We start from the raw sequence: 13,808 nt of genomic DNA on the forward strand, positions 1-13,808 counted from the left end.
CCAGCCAGCAGGTAAGCGCCTGCCTTCTGCTCTCCTTCGGTGTGTGGAGAGGGGTGCCCTGTCCCCCAGAGATGCTCTCATCACCCTGTTGCTTCTTCCCCTCCTGTGCTCTGCTTGGTGCCTGGTGGGGAGCTGAGCCCCTTCTCCCCACAGGGACCCCCCCCGGCCCCTCCTCAGGCTTGGATTTGGAAGCTCCCTATGCTGGCAAGGGGGATGTCTCTGATCCTGGTTTAACTCTGCATGCTTTAGGGTGCCTTATACGTGTGCAGCTGGTGGGGGGTCACAGCCTTTCCTCTATGCCTTCATGCCTTGCTGGAGTTTTGTCACCCCACCCCACCCGGAGCCACCCATCCCACTGGGCACAGACCCCCAAGAGCTTGTGACTCTCTAGACCCTGCTGGGTGGTGGCTTTGTCCCCTCCTGCACTTGCTGGAGTGTGTTCCCTTTGCTGCTGATCACACCTGGTAGGGCATGGCCATCCTCACCCTGCAGCCTCTGGCCTCCCACGGTGGCTCTGGAAACTGGCTGCCCCCTCCCTGTGGCAGAGGGGAAGATGCTGAAAACCTCTGGCTGTGCCCCGCAACCTCTTGGTGGGCTGGTGCAGGGGCCGTGGTTTAACCCAAGGACCTCCCTCCTAGGGCTAGATGGAGGGCACAGATCCCCCCGCTCCTTCCCCTGCTTCTCCATCGTTTCATACACCCCTGCGCACGTCCCTCCCCTCCCACCTCCCCTGCGGTGCCCCTGGGTATCCTGGCTGGTGCCCAGTCCCGCAGCACACAGCTCCCCATCATCCTGGGCTCAGCGCCTTGCTGCTACCAAAGAGCCCTCTTGGGCTTTGCCCCCACAGAGGACCTGAGCCTGAAAACTTCAGCGTGACCGCGCTTTGGCTTTAGGACCCTCCCCGTGCCGTTTTCTGCAGTGGTGATTACATGCAGCTCTTGCCGCTGCTGCTTTCTCTCCCTGCAACTTGTTGGTTAACTTGCTGGCTCCTCTGGCGGGCGCGGGAGAGCTTGCCCCTGTGCCAAGCAGCAACGCCTTGGCCTGGTGCAACAGGTACTTTGGGGAAACCCTCTGGTGAGGTGCAGGGATGCAGGATGGGTCACCCACCCCGCTGAGCATCACTGGGGAAATAGTCCCTTTGCAGCTCTGACATGTCAGGTTGAGCCTCTGCCAGGCAGGAGCTGGTCCTGGCTGGGGAGCTGCAAATCCCCCAGGCTTTGAGGGGGGTGACCTGGGAGTGAAGGAGCAGCTTGGAGGGGCTGAATTCCCCATGGCATCCCTGAATCTGCCCCTGCTGGCAGCACGTGCTATGTGGGTGACTGCAGGAGCATCGGTGTGGTAGTGAGGATGGGGGACGCAGCAGCTGGGGACTGCAGGGCAGCGGCCAGGCTGGCCTGCCTGCTTTTCCAGAATATGCCAAATTGTTCATGTGCTTTTTTTAGCATGGTATGAGAGGGTTGTCACCCCTTTGGCTTTCATTTAAAGTAAGAAGGAGCTGGTGTGCTGCTGCTGGCCTGGTGCTCCCCACGTGGGCAGGGGTCCTGTGCTGGCGTGATGTCTCATCTCCAGGCAGCTGCTGTCTCCTAGAGACTAGAGCTTCACCACTGCGCGGTAAAAACTCCCCAGCATTATTCTTTCCTGGAATTTGCAATGCATGAGGGAGATGGGCTCATTATATTTTTTTTTTTTTCCAGAAGTAAGTGACATATCCCCGTGTGAGTGCTGGGAACAGGCGTGTTCCAGGCACGGGAGCTGAGCATCCCTGGCCATCCCCCACATAGCTGCCATCTCTTTCCAAGAAACTCATCCGCCCCAGAGCTCCTCCACACTGCCTGAGCTGTTGAGGGCTTGGGGATGGACAAGGCTTTTTGGTGACAAGTTTAGTCATGTTGGCCAGGCAAGTTGCTTCCATCCTTGTAGCCTGGCAGACTCAGTTACTGCCTTTTAACGTGTGAGCATCTCAGCTGCCTGGCCCAGAGCCCGTGGCATCTCTCCTGGGTGAGGGCGAGGGTGGTTTTGGGAGGTGAGCATTGGATTTTGGCCACAGTTGATGAGAGCTGCTGGCCCCAGGAGGGAGATAGGCTGGTCCCAGCACTGTGGGTTGGAGTGGGCACGGCACCAAGGAAAGCCAAGGGGGCTGAGGTGGAGTGCGGGGAGGAGTAGAGGCTCTTCTTCATCCAGCTCCAGTTGACTAGGTAATAGGGCTAAAAATAACTGGTGATTCAGGCCTGTATATCTGCTGGGTAACTGTATAATTATAACCAGCAGCCTCTGCAGTTTGGCTTCCCAGTGTAAATAGGGATGATGCATGGAGGGGAAGGAGGAGAAATACGAGCAACTGGGATTGGGATACAATTCTGTCGGGAGATGAGTCTTTGCTGAGTTCCTCACTGGAAAGCCCAGTGGGTTACCTCCACTGGAGCTGTTCTTTTTACTGGTCCTGCTCAGCATGTGAGATAGCCGCTGGTTTGGCTATAGGAACATCTGCTCCTCCTTTGGAAACAAAGCCTTGTCCTGCCTGCTCTCCTTCTGCTGATGGCCAGGCCTTTAGCCCTGATTTCATTTGTTTGGCTGCCTGGAAAGCTGCAATTCAGTTAGCACATGAGATGGGCTGCAGCTCATCTGTATCTGCTCGGTTCTTCATCCGTTAATCACATTTGACCTGGATAAGATCCCTCTCCTGCCCCAGAGAGGCCAGATGACATTGTGTGGCTCTGGCTCTGTCCCCAAGGACAGCATCTGGCTGCAGGCACACACTGTCCACTGTACCTGTCCCCTCGGTTTGGCAGGGGACAGGGATGTCTGTCAGCCCTCTGGGGCCCTTGCTGTTCCCTGCAGCGAGGGCTTTCTCCTATCTCAGCCCCTTTGGGGACCAAATCTGGTGTTGGGCTGGCCAAGAGCAGTCAGGGTGTCTGCAACACAGCAGTGCATATCCCCAGTCCAGCACACATGGGAATCTTACTCTGTGGGATGCACGCCCATGTGTGTCTGAACCGTTTTGGTCATGACCCTTGCTTTGACCTGGGCATCTCTGATGGTCTCTGTGGGCACTGCCCCTTGGGGACCCTGGTAGTGTTATGCCACACCTAAGCAAGCATCTCCTGCACCTTTTCTCTTGCCCAGCCAAGATTTTGCAAGGTCTCACCTCCCTGTGGGAAGAGCTGCGCCATGTCGTGCCATCCTTGGGCAGTTCCCTCCTTGCGCTACCCAAGAACATCTCTTTTTTTTTTTTTTTTTTTCTCCTCCTCCCCTCCAAGGCTGTTTTTTGAGCCCTTCATTCATCAGATTTTTAAAATGTTTTTTTCTAGGGAGGGGCGAGTAGGTGTAATGGCAGGTCCATCTTTTTGACAGCCGGAGAGAGCGAGGCTGCCTGTCAGATGGTGAATTTGAACAGAGGCAGCTGTTGTCATGGTGACACCAAGTTGCATCCTGTTGCTGTGGCAACCAAAGTTAAAAAACTGATGTTAAGGCAGGAAAATCACATGATGTGGTTCTTTTTTGTTAAAAAAAAAAGAAAAAGGAGGAGAGGAGAGAGATTTGATTTCCAGTTTTTAAGCGCAGGATGAGGCGGGGGAGATGGAGACGCTTCTCCACGGAGCTGTGTGCACGTGGCAGGCAGGTGTCCTGCATCCCTACGGGAGTGGCAGCAGTGTGGGCAGCTCTGGCCTGACCAGCTCCTGGCTGGCACTGCCTTTGGTTTAGTCCCCGATGGAGACCGGACCACCACGTTTTGGAGTCATAAGCAGTGATGCCTACGGCCACAGAAACAAAGTGGAATCCCCCTAATTGAGGCATGTCTGTGAAGTGAGATTTAGGCAGGCTGAGCACCTTGCCTGGGTGCTCCCTGTGAGCTGCACAGGGACACGAGCACAGCCCTGAGCCCACACTCGCTCTCCTGAGCCTGTTTTGCTGTGTGTGACAGGCACGCAGGAACTGGCTCGCATCCAAAGAATGGCTGGAGGATTTGGGGTCTGTTGGTACCTTGTCCTTCTGGACGTCACTTTCTGTCAACCCCAACAGAGCACAGATGGGCTTGGAGCACTGGGTGGGGCAGGGCGCAGAGATGGCGACTGCTATGAGGGGTCATGGCTCTGTGGCTGCTTGAGGGCACTGGATAGCCTTATCTGCTGGGGGAAGATCCTCTGTGTCTTTGGGGACAAGCCAGGGAGGTGCTGTAGGTCTGGGGAACCCCAGAGTTGAATTAGGGCCACTCATCTCCTTTGCTCCATTTGGCATTTTGGGTTTCTCTTGGAAAACAACCTTGGAGAAGTGCTCTCTTTCCTGCTGGGGTATGGAGCTGCGAGGAGGGGGGTTGGGGCATCCTAGGGCTGGGTATGTTGAAGAGGTGGGTCTGTCTTCCTTTCACACTGTGTCTGTGTGAGGCAGGCAGCAGTGGTGGGATTGGGACCAGCAAGATGAAGTCCACAGATGTAGGAACTGAAGCTCCCTCTCAGTGATACCTGGGGAGCAGGGAAAGCCCATTAGTGACCGTAGCAGGTCCTGAGGGAAGCCTGAAGAGGAGTGGGAAATGGAGACTTAAGTTTCTAGGTGATGTTGGAGTTTGGCTGGGTGATGCAAGCAGGGTGAGGGGTTAACTAGTTCCTGCCTTCCTGCTGGCCCTCTGAGGTAGGGTTCAAGAGCCCTTTTGGAGATGCCTATGTGGCCTCACTCCCCTGGCTCTTCTATTCCTTCCCCACCTGCCTGCCCAGGAACGGGGAGGAGGAACGGTCACAGCAGTGGAGAGAAGGAGTGGGGCTCTCTGCAGCTCCCAGCCCTTGCCTTTGTCCAGGGAGGGATTTGTCTTGCATCCAGCCTCTTGGGGAGGTTGCATCAATGTGCCATCAGCACCATAAATCCATCTTCAGGGCTTGGAGCTGGGCACACTCCCTGCATTAGCAGTATAGATGTTCTGGGTGGGCTGGTTTTGGCTCCCAGCTGGGGAGGGAGGTGAAGAGGGTGGGTCACAGCTGAAAGCAAGCATCCACCAGTGGCTGGACATCTCCCTGGTGCTCGCTGCCATTTCCTGCCAGACCCAACAAGAAACTCCAGCTCTAGGCATGGGCTTAGTTCACAGTGCCTGCTCTAGGTGGGCTGGGGCATGGGTTTGGGGGGGAGATGTCCATGTGGCCTCGGGGTACCTTCCCCACCTCAAACGCACTGGGAGGGAAGCATGGAGCTACAGGTGTGGCGTGCACTGGGATCGGCCGAGTTGCTAAGGAAACAAGTCAATGGTGCAGGGGAGAGAGTGTTGGGTAAAGGAGATAAATCAATAAGAAAACCTATTTTTATCGGCTCCCTAATGATCCTCCAGAAGAAGCCAGACGAAGGAGGAGAAGGCTGGGGGGAGACAGGATTTCATTACTGGGCTTGGAGGGAGGCGAGTGCTACTCTGCGTTTTGGGTGGCTGGAAGGTTGTGTAATTAGACATCTAATGAGAGAGGAAACAAAAGATTGATAGAGAGTTGTCTGGTGGGCTCCAGCCCTGAGCTGGGAGGATGCTTGCTTGATGGAAGTGAAGTATGTGAATAAAATTTCCCCCAGTTCAGCCAGATGTTCCTGCCATCCCTTGGGGAGGATTTTCTTACCCTTTATCTCTCAAAACCTGTCACAGCTGGAGCTACAGGGGCTTGTTTCCACAGGGCTGATGCCTTGCAGCTCTTACACAGTTCCAGATGTGATAACCCAGGCTGGGGTCCTCAGAAAACTGGGCCAGTGGGGTTTGGAGAGTCACTTTTGGCAGTGACCTTGTGCTTAGATCACTGCTTACAGCAGCGATTGCCCTGTTTCCTTTAGACTTGGTACCTGCTGACCCACATACCGTTCGCTCACCAGAGGTGGGGTGGGGACACGGTCCTGTGCTGTGACAGACATGCACTGTCCTTGCACTGTCAAGCCAGATGTTGGAGCCAGCAGGGAAATACAGGCTCGAGCTGAGCTGTCAGAGGTGGTCCTGAGCTCCCCAGCCACTGCCAAGCAGGGCTCCCATGCTGCTGGCTTTGGAGAAGTTGGGTTTTTCCCACCTGGCTGTTTCCCCTGTGGGACTAATGGCCACAGGAGGGTGGAAGCGGCGGTAGATGCCTGGTACAGTGGGGAGGAGCGTGGGATGCTCGGCGGGGTTAGCTGCACTGGGGCAGACAGACGGACTCACTGCGCCGTTCCCACACTTCTTATCTAGGCAAATGTGCTTAGTGCCTGGGGAGCTGGCTGCACCGCCCCACTAACGTGCTGTTTTCTTTTAAGCCTGTGCTAATTGCTCGCAGACTTTCAGGAAAATGAAACAAAAAGACCCCAAATAGGCTTGTGGCTCGGGGCCAAGCGCCGCAGTCTGCGTATCAGCTGAAGTGTGTGGCCAGAGGTGGGAAGCAGGGGAAGTACGTGGCTTTTGCAGGAGCTATGCAATGAAATCCTCACTTTTATTAAGCCTTAGAGGAAACCTTCTGGGGTCTGGCCTCCCCCCAAACACAAGGAGCTGCTTGCAGTTCATTCCTGGCTGGCACCAAGGTCTGAGCCCACAGCTGTGAGCTCTGCAGCGATCTCTCTTTTGGTTTGCCTTTAACTTAGTGACCATTAATTTAACTGAGTAGCCTTTTAAATGCCTTGGCTGAATCATTCCTGGCTCTTCTCCCTACCAGGCTAAATACATCCCAGTTCCAGCAGGCTCTTCTTGGCTGCCCCTCCTAGCCAGCTCTCTGGGGACCTGCTCTGTATGCCCAGCCCTGCTCCCACCTTGTCTGCAAGCTGCAGTGTGCACAGGGTCACTGCTGCTGGGTTGCTGCTGCTGGGGTCACTTCATGGTTTCCAGTTTCCCATGCTCATGGCCAGCGCTGGTATGTCTTCTCTCACCCGTGGGCTCAGGGCCACTGGTTTAAAGCATCTCGTTGCAGTCAGTGGCTTCGGCAGCCAAAAGGCAAGGTTGTGAAAGAAAATAATCCTTTTTCCCGGGGCTGATGGCCCAGGCATCTGGCACCTCCTGGCCTAACTGGTGCAAACCTGAAGCTGACAAGTCTGGAGAAGCCCGGTGTGGTGGGGAAGGGCTCAGCTGGGGTGCTGCTGGCTTGATATGGCAGGAGTGTGGATGATTTCTTTATGGGCAAATCCATCCCAGGTGGGATCATATCTCCTTTCCACAGACATGAGCCTTGGGAAGGTGGCAGTCCCCTCCTGGGGTGGCTGCTGACACCAGTGGTGGCAGTAATATAGCTGTGGGTTTTTGGCGTGGAGGGAGTGGAGAAGGGGTGTGCTGCCTGCTGATGCATCTCACCTCATTTTGTTATTGAGGACAACAGGGCTTTTATTGTAAAGATGTGGTAAAGGTCAATGGGAAGTTGGAAAGATGTGGCTGTCCTGTTGGTTGGAAGTGCTTTGTTCTCAGGGCTTGACAGTGGGCCAGGCAGGAGGAGGGAGCTTCACATTCCTACTTTGCTCCTGGTGGCCCCTGTGAATCAAAAGGCAGGAGGGAGCTGGCTGTGGGGTGCTTTCCTTGGTGTCAGCTTGCCCTTTCCTCTGCCTCCCCTCCCTACTCACTCAGGTCCTCAGATGCCAGCATCTATTTCTGCTTGTCCTGGTGCGATGCTGCTCCTGGAGAAGGGTGTGTAAACTCTAGACCTGGCTGTAGGATTTAGGATGCTCGTAAGGGTCCAACCAGATCCTGCTGATAATGTGCCACTACCCCTTGGGGTGTCACTGAAGCATGGCTAAGCTGGGATGTCTCTGTGGGGACTTTCGATGCTGCTGGAACTGGAGCTCAGACCCAGGCATCATCTGTGTCTTGAGCTGTGAGTGCTCAGTCTGGTACTCTGCAGTTCCCAGTGCTGCCTGGGCTCACCCTGCCATCTGTGGGGTGCTTGGCAAGGGACTCTTGGTTCCTAGGGCATGTCTACCTTACCAATGCAGGGCACAGGGTGAGTTGGTCTGGGTTGGGTCCCCAGGATCTGCCATGGATGCCCTGTCCTCCTCGGGCCGTGAAGATAGCTCCTCCCACAGGGATGCTTTAGGATCAGGGCTGATGGTAGCCCGTGATACACTCCCTTCAAGCCCCATCTCCTGCTGCTTCATGATGGAAAAGAGAAGGCAAGCAGAAGGGACGTGGCGTACAGGGATGTGCCAGCCCCAACCACCAACATGCCATGCCAAGGAGGGCCTCCCTGACACTTCTAGGGACCATGGCAAGCCCTTTTCCAGACGAAGGCCAACCTGGTCAGAGCCTAGTTCTCAGTTCTTGTCACCCGCTTGTTTCCCAAAAGCACCAAGGTGGGCTCCACCCTCCTGCCTGGGAGCAGCAGGAGTTGAAAGCTGGGCTGCATGTGCACATGTTCCTGTGTGGAAAGCGGTGGTGGTGGCTAACAAGCAGGTGAAACGAGGCGTGGGAAGGGGTGGGCTGGTGGGTCAGGGTCATCATCCACCTCCTCTCTGCTCCTTAACTCCCCTCCACTCCCTTCGAGTACATGATCCTGGCAACCATCATTGCCAACTGCATTGTGCTGGCCCTCGAGCAGCACCTCCCTGAGGACGACAAGACGCCCATGTCACGGAGATTAGTAAGTACCTTGTGTCCATCCCTCTCCACCCCGTAGGTGAGTGGCAGGGACCAGCTGAGAGGAGCAACCCTATCCTACCAGCAAATTTCTGCTGTTTTCAGGGTGGTAAAGCAGGAGGTTTCTTCTAGGACCAACCTGTCCAGCCTTCCTGGGGCTGCTGACGCATAATCCTCCTCCATGGAAAGGGTTCAGGAAGGTTTAAGCACCTTAAAAAGTGGGGTAGGGAAGGGGGTCTGGGCAACTTGACTGGGTCCTAGCCCCTACTTTTTGTTTCCAAGGTTGATGCTGGCTGAGGAATAGCTGGGAAAGTTCCCAAAGGGGAGGACGGGGCTGGGGAAGGTAGGATGGGACATGAGTTGGGTTAATGTGAAATGTCTGGTGGTGTTTGCTCTGTCTCCCCCTCTGACTGTGTCACTGGTTCCCCTCTGGCAGGAGAAGACGGAGCCCTACTTTATTGGGATTTTCTGCTTCGAGGCTGGGATTAAGATCGTGGCTCTGGGGTTCGTTTTCCACAAAGGCTCGTACCTGCGCAACGGCTGGAACGTCATGGACTTCATCGTGGTCCTCAGTGGGTAAGTCAGGCGGTGTGGGGCTGTTGGTAGGGCTGGGCAGTCGGGCATGGGGGCTCACCCCTGTGGGGACATGAGCTCCAGGATGCGGGGCAAGGCTCTGGTTTGCTGTTGTCGGAGCTGGTTCTTCATCCCAATAAAGGAGGGGAGGCTCCCTGTGCTGGAGGCTCCTGTGTTGGCTTTGCTGTGAGCAGCTAATGGAGGAAAAAGGTTCCCCATCAGGTGAGGAGGGCTGGCTCTGAGGGCATCATGTTAAGCATTCCTCAGCTTGTGGTCTGGCGTCTGTCACCCATCTGGGCATGGGGTGAGGTGGGGATGGAGTGGGAGTGCAGTCTGACCAACTGGACATAGTCTGGGAGTGGTCTTGGTCAAAGCCCCCAAGGGCAGGGAGAAAATCTCTTCTCCTTTTGCCTTCCCAAGCATTTTCCAGCCTTGGCCCAGTGCTGGGGGTTTGGGAACAAGGTCTGGGTGGGGCTGTGTTCCCAGGTGATGCTCGCTCAGCATCCCAACACGCAGCAGCGATGCTGGGGGTGATAGTGCACAGAGCTTCGTGGGTACTGGTTGTGTCACTGGCTGTGTCACGTGATGTGGCCCAGATTTGAGTCCTGCTTGTGTTGTGATGGGCTGTGCTGGTGGTGTAGAAATGAGCAGGGGCATTTTGACTTGTGTTAGCCAACACTGGCAATTGACTTAAGCAGAAGCCCTACAGGGTGACCCCACCACAGCCCCTCGCTGTGTGGAAGGCAGGTAGGTGCCTGTAGCCACCAAGGGGTCCTGGGGAAGGGGTGCCTGGATCATGGCTGCCGCTTGTTTCCATGCTGATGGAAATGCCACATTCAGAGGAGCTGGTTTGGTGTGTACAAACAGCTGGTGTCTGTGGATCTCTGAGCACTACATGAGCTCTGCTGGGTGCAGAGCAGCTGTAGCACTGACTGGGAAACTGAGCCACAGGAGTCAGGCAAGATACCTAGGGTGTCTCCTGAGTTGCTTGCTGTACAGTCCTGTCTCTTGGCTTACAGCCTTCTGGGTGGTGGCACCACGTGGGACATGACACCCGTTTGGGTGTTTGGAGGAGGAAGGTGGATGCTGAGCCTGGTGCTGCAAAGAACATGGCAATAGGTGCTGCTTGGTTGTGGTGAAAAGGTGCAGGTTGGGACTGTGCTCAGGAGAAGGGCTGAGGTGAATGTGACTAGGAATGTTTTGACTCCCTTGGTCCAATGTGGGCCTGGACAGCCTTGCTGGCAGGGTATCTCGGTGTGCTGGTGGTGGGGTGATGCTTCTTGGTGGGCAGCAAGCGGGCTGCCTGCGGGTGGTGCAGCCATGGCACAGGATGCTGCTGACTCTTCTGCATCTGCTAAGTGACTCTCAGGGGAGGGCTCTGTGGCCAGGCAGGCTCAGTGCTGTGGGGAGAGCGGCTGGGCACAGCTCCTGGGCCAGTCACATCTCTGGGGACAGTGTGGGACACATGTCACCCCTGGTAACAACAAGAGGGGATGTTGCAGCCTCACTGTGCAGCTGTGGTGCTGGGCTGAGTGTGCAGAAAGCGGCCGGCTGGCTGGGAAATGCCTGTCGTCCGCCTCCTGGCCCAGGCATCCTTTGGGGCCTGGGCCAAGGGGAAGCACTAGGCTGGGAGCGGGGGTTTGCCGTGGACCTCTCCCTGCCCTCCCTGCCGCTCTGGGTGAGCTGACTGTAACCGAGCTGGTGCTGAGTCAGCGTTCAGCAATTACTCACTTGTGAAAACCTCGCCAGCAACTTTCAGTGCCGCGCCAGGCCCTGTGCCAGGGAATCAATTGTCCGTGAAGGGCTGTTAGTGCTGTGCTGCCCGCGCTGCTGGGAGGTGCCCAGGTCCCCCTGACTGCTGGTTATGGGACACAGCCCTCTGGGGTCTGCTTCACCACTCTTACCCCCCTTGCATCCTGATGTTTGCTCCAGCAGGATGAAAGCCTCACCAAGAAATGCCTGACTACCTGCCGGCTTTGCCCCAGCACTGCTGGTGCCCACCAGCATGGGCTTACTGGGTTTTCAGGGTGAATTCTGTTGTACGATGTGTAGAGGAGACAACCTGCAGATTTTCATCTTGGACCAGTTTTGGGGAGGGTCATGTCACAGGGGGATCAGGTGTATCAGGTCATAGGCTCCTCTGTGCTGTTCAGCTCTCGCTTTCGTTGTGTGGTACTGGCAAAGCTGCTGTTCTTCGGCACCATGGTTGCAAAAAACTCTTGCCTGTTTCATCTGCTGAATTACTGGCAAATTTCTTCAGCAGATAATCCTCAGCTGGCAAATGACTTGCAAACAGTTTGTGGGACAGGGTTTGCACTTGGTGGTTCACACTGTGTCAGTTGTGTAAGGAGGGTGGTGAAGTCTTCATGCAGGATGTATGTGGGTGACCAGTGGGTTCAGGATTGTCTTTGTGGACTAAAACTTTGCACTTGATTAATACGTGAGTGTCTGGACAGAGACTATTGAGCTTGGGAGAGTTAATGGTCGTCGGGATCTTGCTGTGACTTAGCAAGAGGCAGTGGCTGTGGTGGAGGGGATGTTGTGAGCATCAGAGGTGTAGGGTAGCGCTCACCTCAGGATGTGCTGACTGGTTTGGGATGCTGATGCATCCCAGAGAGGACCAGAGGGGATATCCCTGGGAACAGGACCCACCCCAGAATCCATCCTTGATTGACCCAGAGGGACCCAGCATCACACTCACTTGGCCTTTGTCTCTCCAAGGGTGTCACAGGGTACAAGTCTTCCTTTCTGGACTTTCTTGCCACATATCTGATGGGAGAGGTGCTTAATGCAGGTGGCATCATGGCCCCAGACATCACACTGGGGTTTCTATGAGCAGTGGGATATCCTGGGCACGCTCTCCCTGGTGTAAATTAGCTGAATGAGTGGCTACTGCTGTGAGCGGCCTCCTGGGACTCTGTGCAGGAATGGATGTCACTGACTTGGGTTCAACTGGTGTTTGCTTCTCGTGTCAATAAATCCAGATTTTTTCATCTCAGTGGAAATCAACGCCCACCTAAAACTCCCTGATGCTAAAGCTTCCACTGGGGAACTAATAGTCACATTTGTAAACCCGCTTTCTTTATAACCTGTGGTTTCCAAATCATCATTGCTGCCTGAAAAAAACAGCCTGTTCTCCCCCAGCTAAAAATATTTTTCTCTGAAATCATGCATAATATACCTTCAGTTGTTCTGAGGCAGAGCTGGGGAGGGGAATGTCTGTGTTTCCGCTGGGGCCTGGGGATGCTCCTTGCCTTGCCCATGAATGAACCAGACCTGGCCGGGTGCTGAAGGTGGACTCATGACCTGCTCGATACAGTGTGTCCTGGACCAAAAAGAGGAAAACTGCTCAGAAATGGTCAGAAGGGGCAGCAGAACCTTGGTGACCTCTTAACTGGGGTGGTCCCAAGAGGGTGAGGTTGAAGAACCTTCAGCCACCAGCAACTGGAGCATCAGCTCTGTGCTCCCTGGGTGCTGTTAGTGTAACAACTAGAGAACGAGGACCCTACACCAGCCCGCCTTGTCCTACACTGTATCTGAAGGAGCTCATGGAAAAAGAAGGGTTAAACTTCCTCTGAAAATATCCCAGTGGGTGTGTGCTTCACACACTCCAATGCCTGAGCATCATAGCACCGCGCTGGCTTTTTTAACAGCAGTTGCAGCGGTAATACAATAACACGTTATGTGAGAGGTGAAGGGGTGGGGGAACACTTCTAACAATGGGGAGAAAATCAAAATGGAAATCAAAAGGCCCTTGTGAAGTTGTGCTACTGAGGAGTAGGGGAAGCAGCTGCTATAAAACTAGGATAAATGCACCGGGGTCACTAAAAAGAAGAGCTGGCGTCTGGGTTTTTCAAAGGGTTTAATAACAGCCGCTACACCTGGATGCCTTTTGTGAAGCCCTTGGGTACTGTGGTTTTCATTAAGAGATTCTGTGGGGTGGACCATGGCCAAGGGAAGGCAGAAATGAATGATCGCCAGTGGTGCTTGCTGTATCTTTAGCAAACCTGGAGCCGACTGGAGGGGTGCCAGCCTGTGCCAGTGGAGGAAAGCCTGGCTCTCCAAGCCCGGACGGCTTGCCCAAAAACTAAAGTCCTCTCCCTGCAAAGGCAAGCAGCAGTTGTGAGCTGGGCTTGCCCCTCTGACCTCCCGGTGAAATTCTGTGCAAACACGTGCCCTGATTTTCAGCCACGGCTAGGGTGTGAAGCTGGAGGGAGTTGTTCCTAGGAGGCTGCTTTCCTCTTTGCTACAAGGCTGCAATGTGAGCACGGGAACAAGGAGGGCAGGTTGTTGCTCATTGTGGTGCTGCCTGGATTTTGGGATGACCACCCTGGAAAGTGCCCAGTGCCCTTTTTGCAACTCCGCTGAGCTCCTCCATGGCAGAGGTGAGGATGCTTTGCCCTCTGGTATTTAGTGCACCTTGCACAACCGAAATTTTGTTTCTTAGGTGGTCTTTTTGGTCTCACAGGTCCAGAGACAGAGGGGAGGCCCTTGAATTGGTGCTGGCAGAAGCTCTGTGCAGGAATATTCGTATGCTGCATCCCCTCATGGTTTGGGTTACCAACCTCCAGCAGCATGCATGATACCCCATGCATGTGCAAGAGCACACACACATATGCATGTGCACATGCAGGCTGGGAACAGGTTCTTTCCCCAGTGCTGGCACCTGCATTTTCCTAACTGAGGGAGGACAGCACATCTC

General features: G+C 55.0%; 1 protein-coding gene across 5 annotated transcripts in view; it reads left to right on the top strand.

Moving 5' to 3' along the window:
• The window catches only part of CACNA1E (calcium voltage-gated channel subunit alpha1 E), a 147,319-nt gene that overhangs the window by 51,107 nt on the left and 82,404 nt on the right, over positions 1 to 13,808 (top strand). For 4 of the 5 annotated variants that reach the window (XM_075096954.1, XM_075096956.1, XM_075096955.1 and 1 more), the window contains exons 1-2: positions 8,437 to 8,537; positions 8,970 to 9,109. In XM_075096954.1, the coding sequence (XP_074953055.1) occupies positions 8,445 to 8,537; positions 8,970 to 9,109 (233 nt within the window). In that variant the 5' untranslated portion in view covers positions 8,437 to 8,444. Of the gene's footprint in view, positions 1 to 8,431; positions 8,538 to 8,969; positions 9,110 to 13,808 lie in introns of those variants that run through there. The other variant, XM_075096957.1, reaches the window with a different exon arrangement.

Source organism: Phalacrocorax aristotelis, chromosome 6 (genome assembly GCF_949628215.1).
Source record: "Phalacrocorax aristotelis chromosome 6, bGulAri2.1, whole genome shotgun sequence".
Lineage (NCBI taxonomy): Eukaryota > Metazoa > Chordata > Aves > Suliformes > Phalacrocoracidae > Phalacrocorax > Phalacrocorax aristotelis.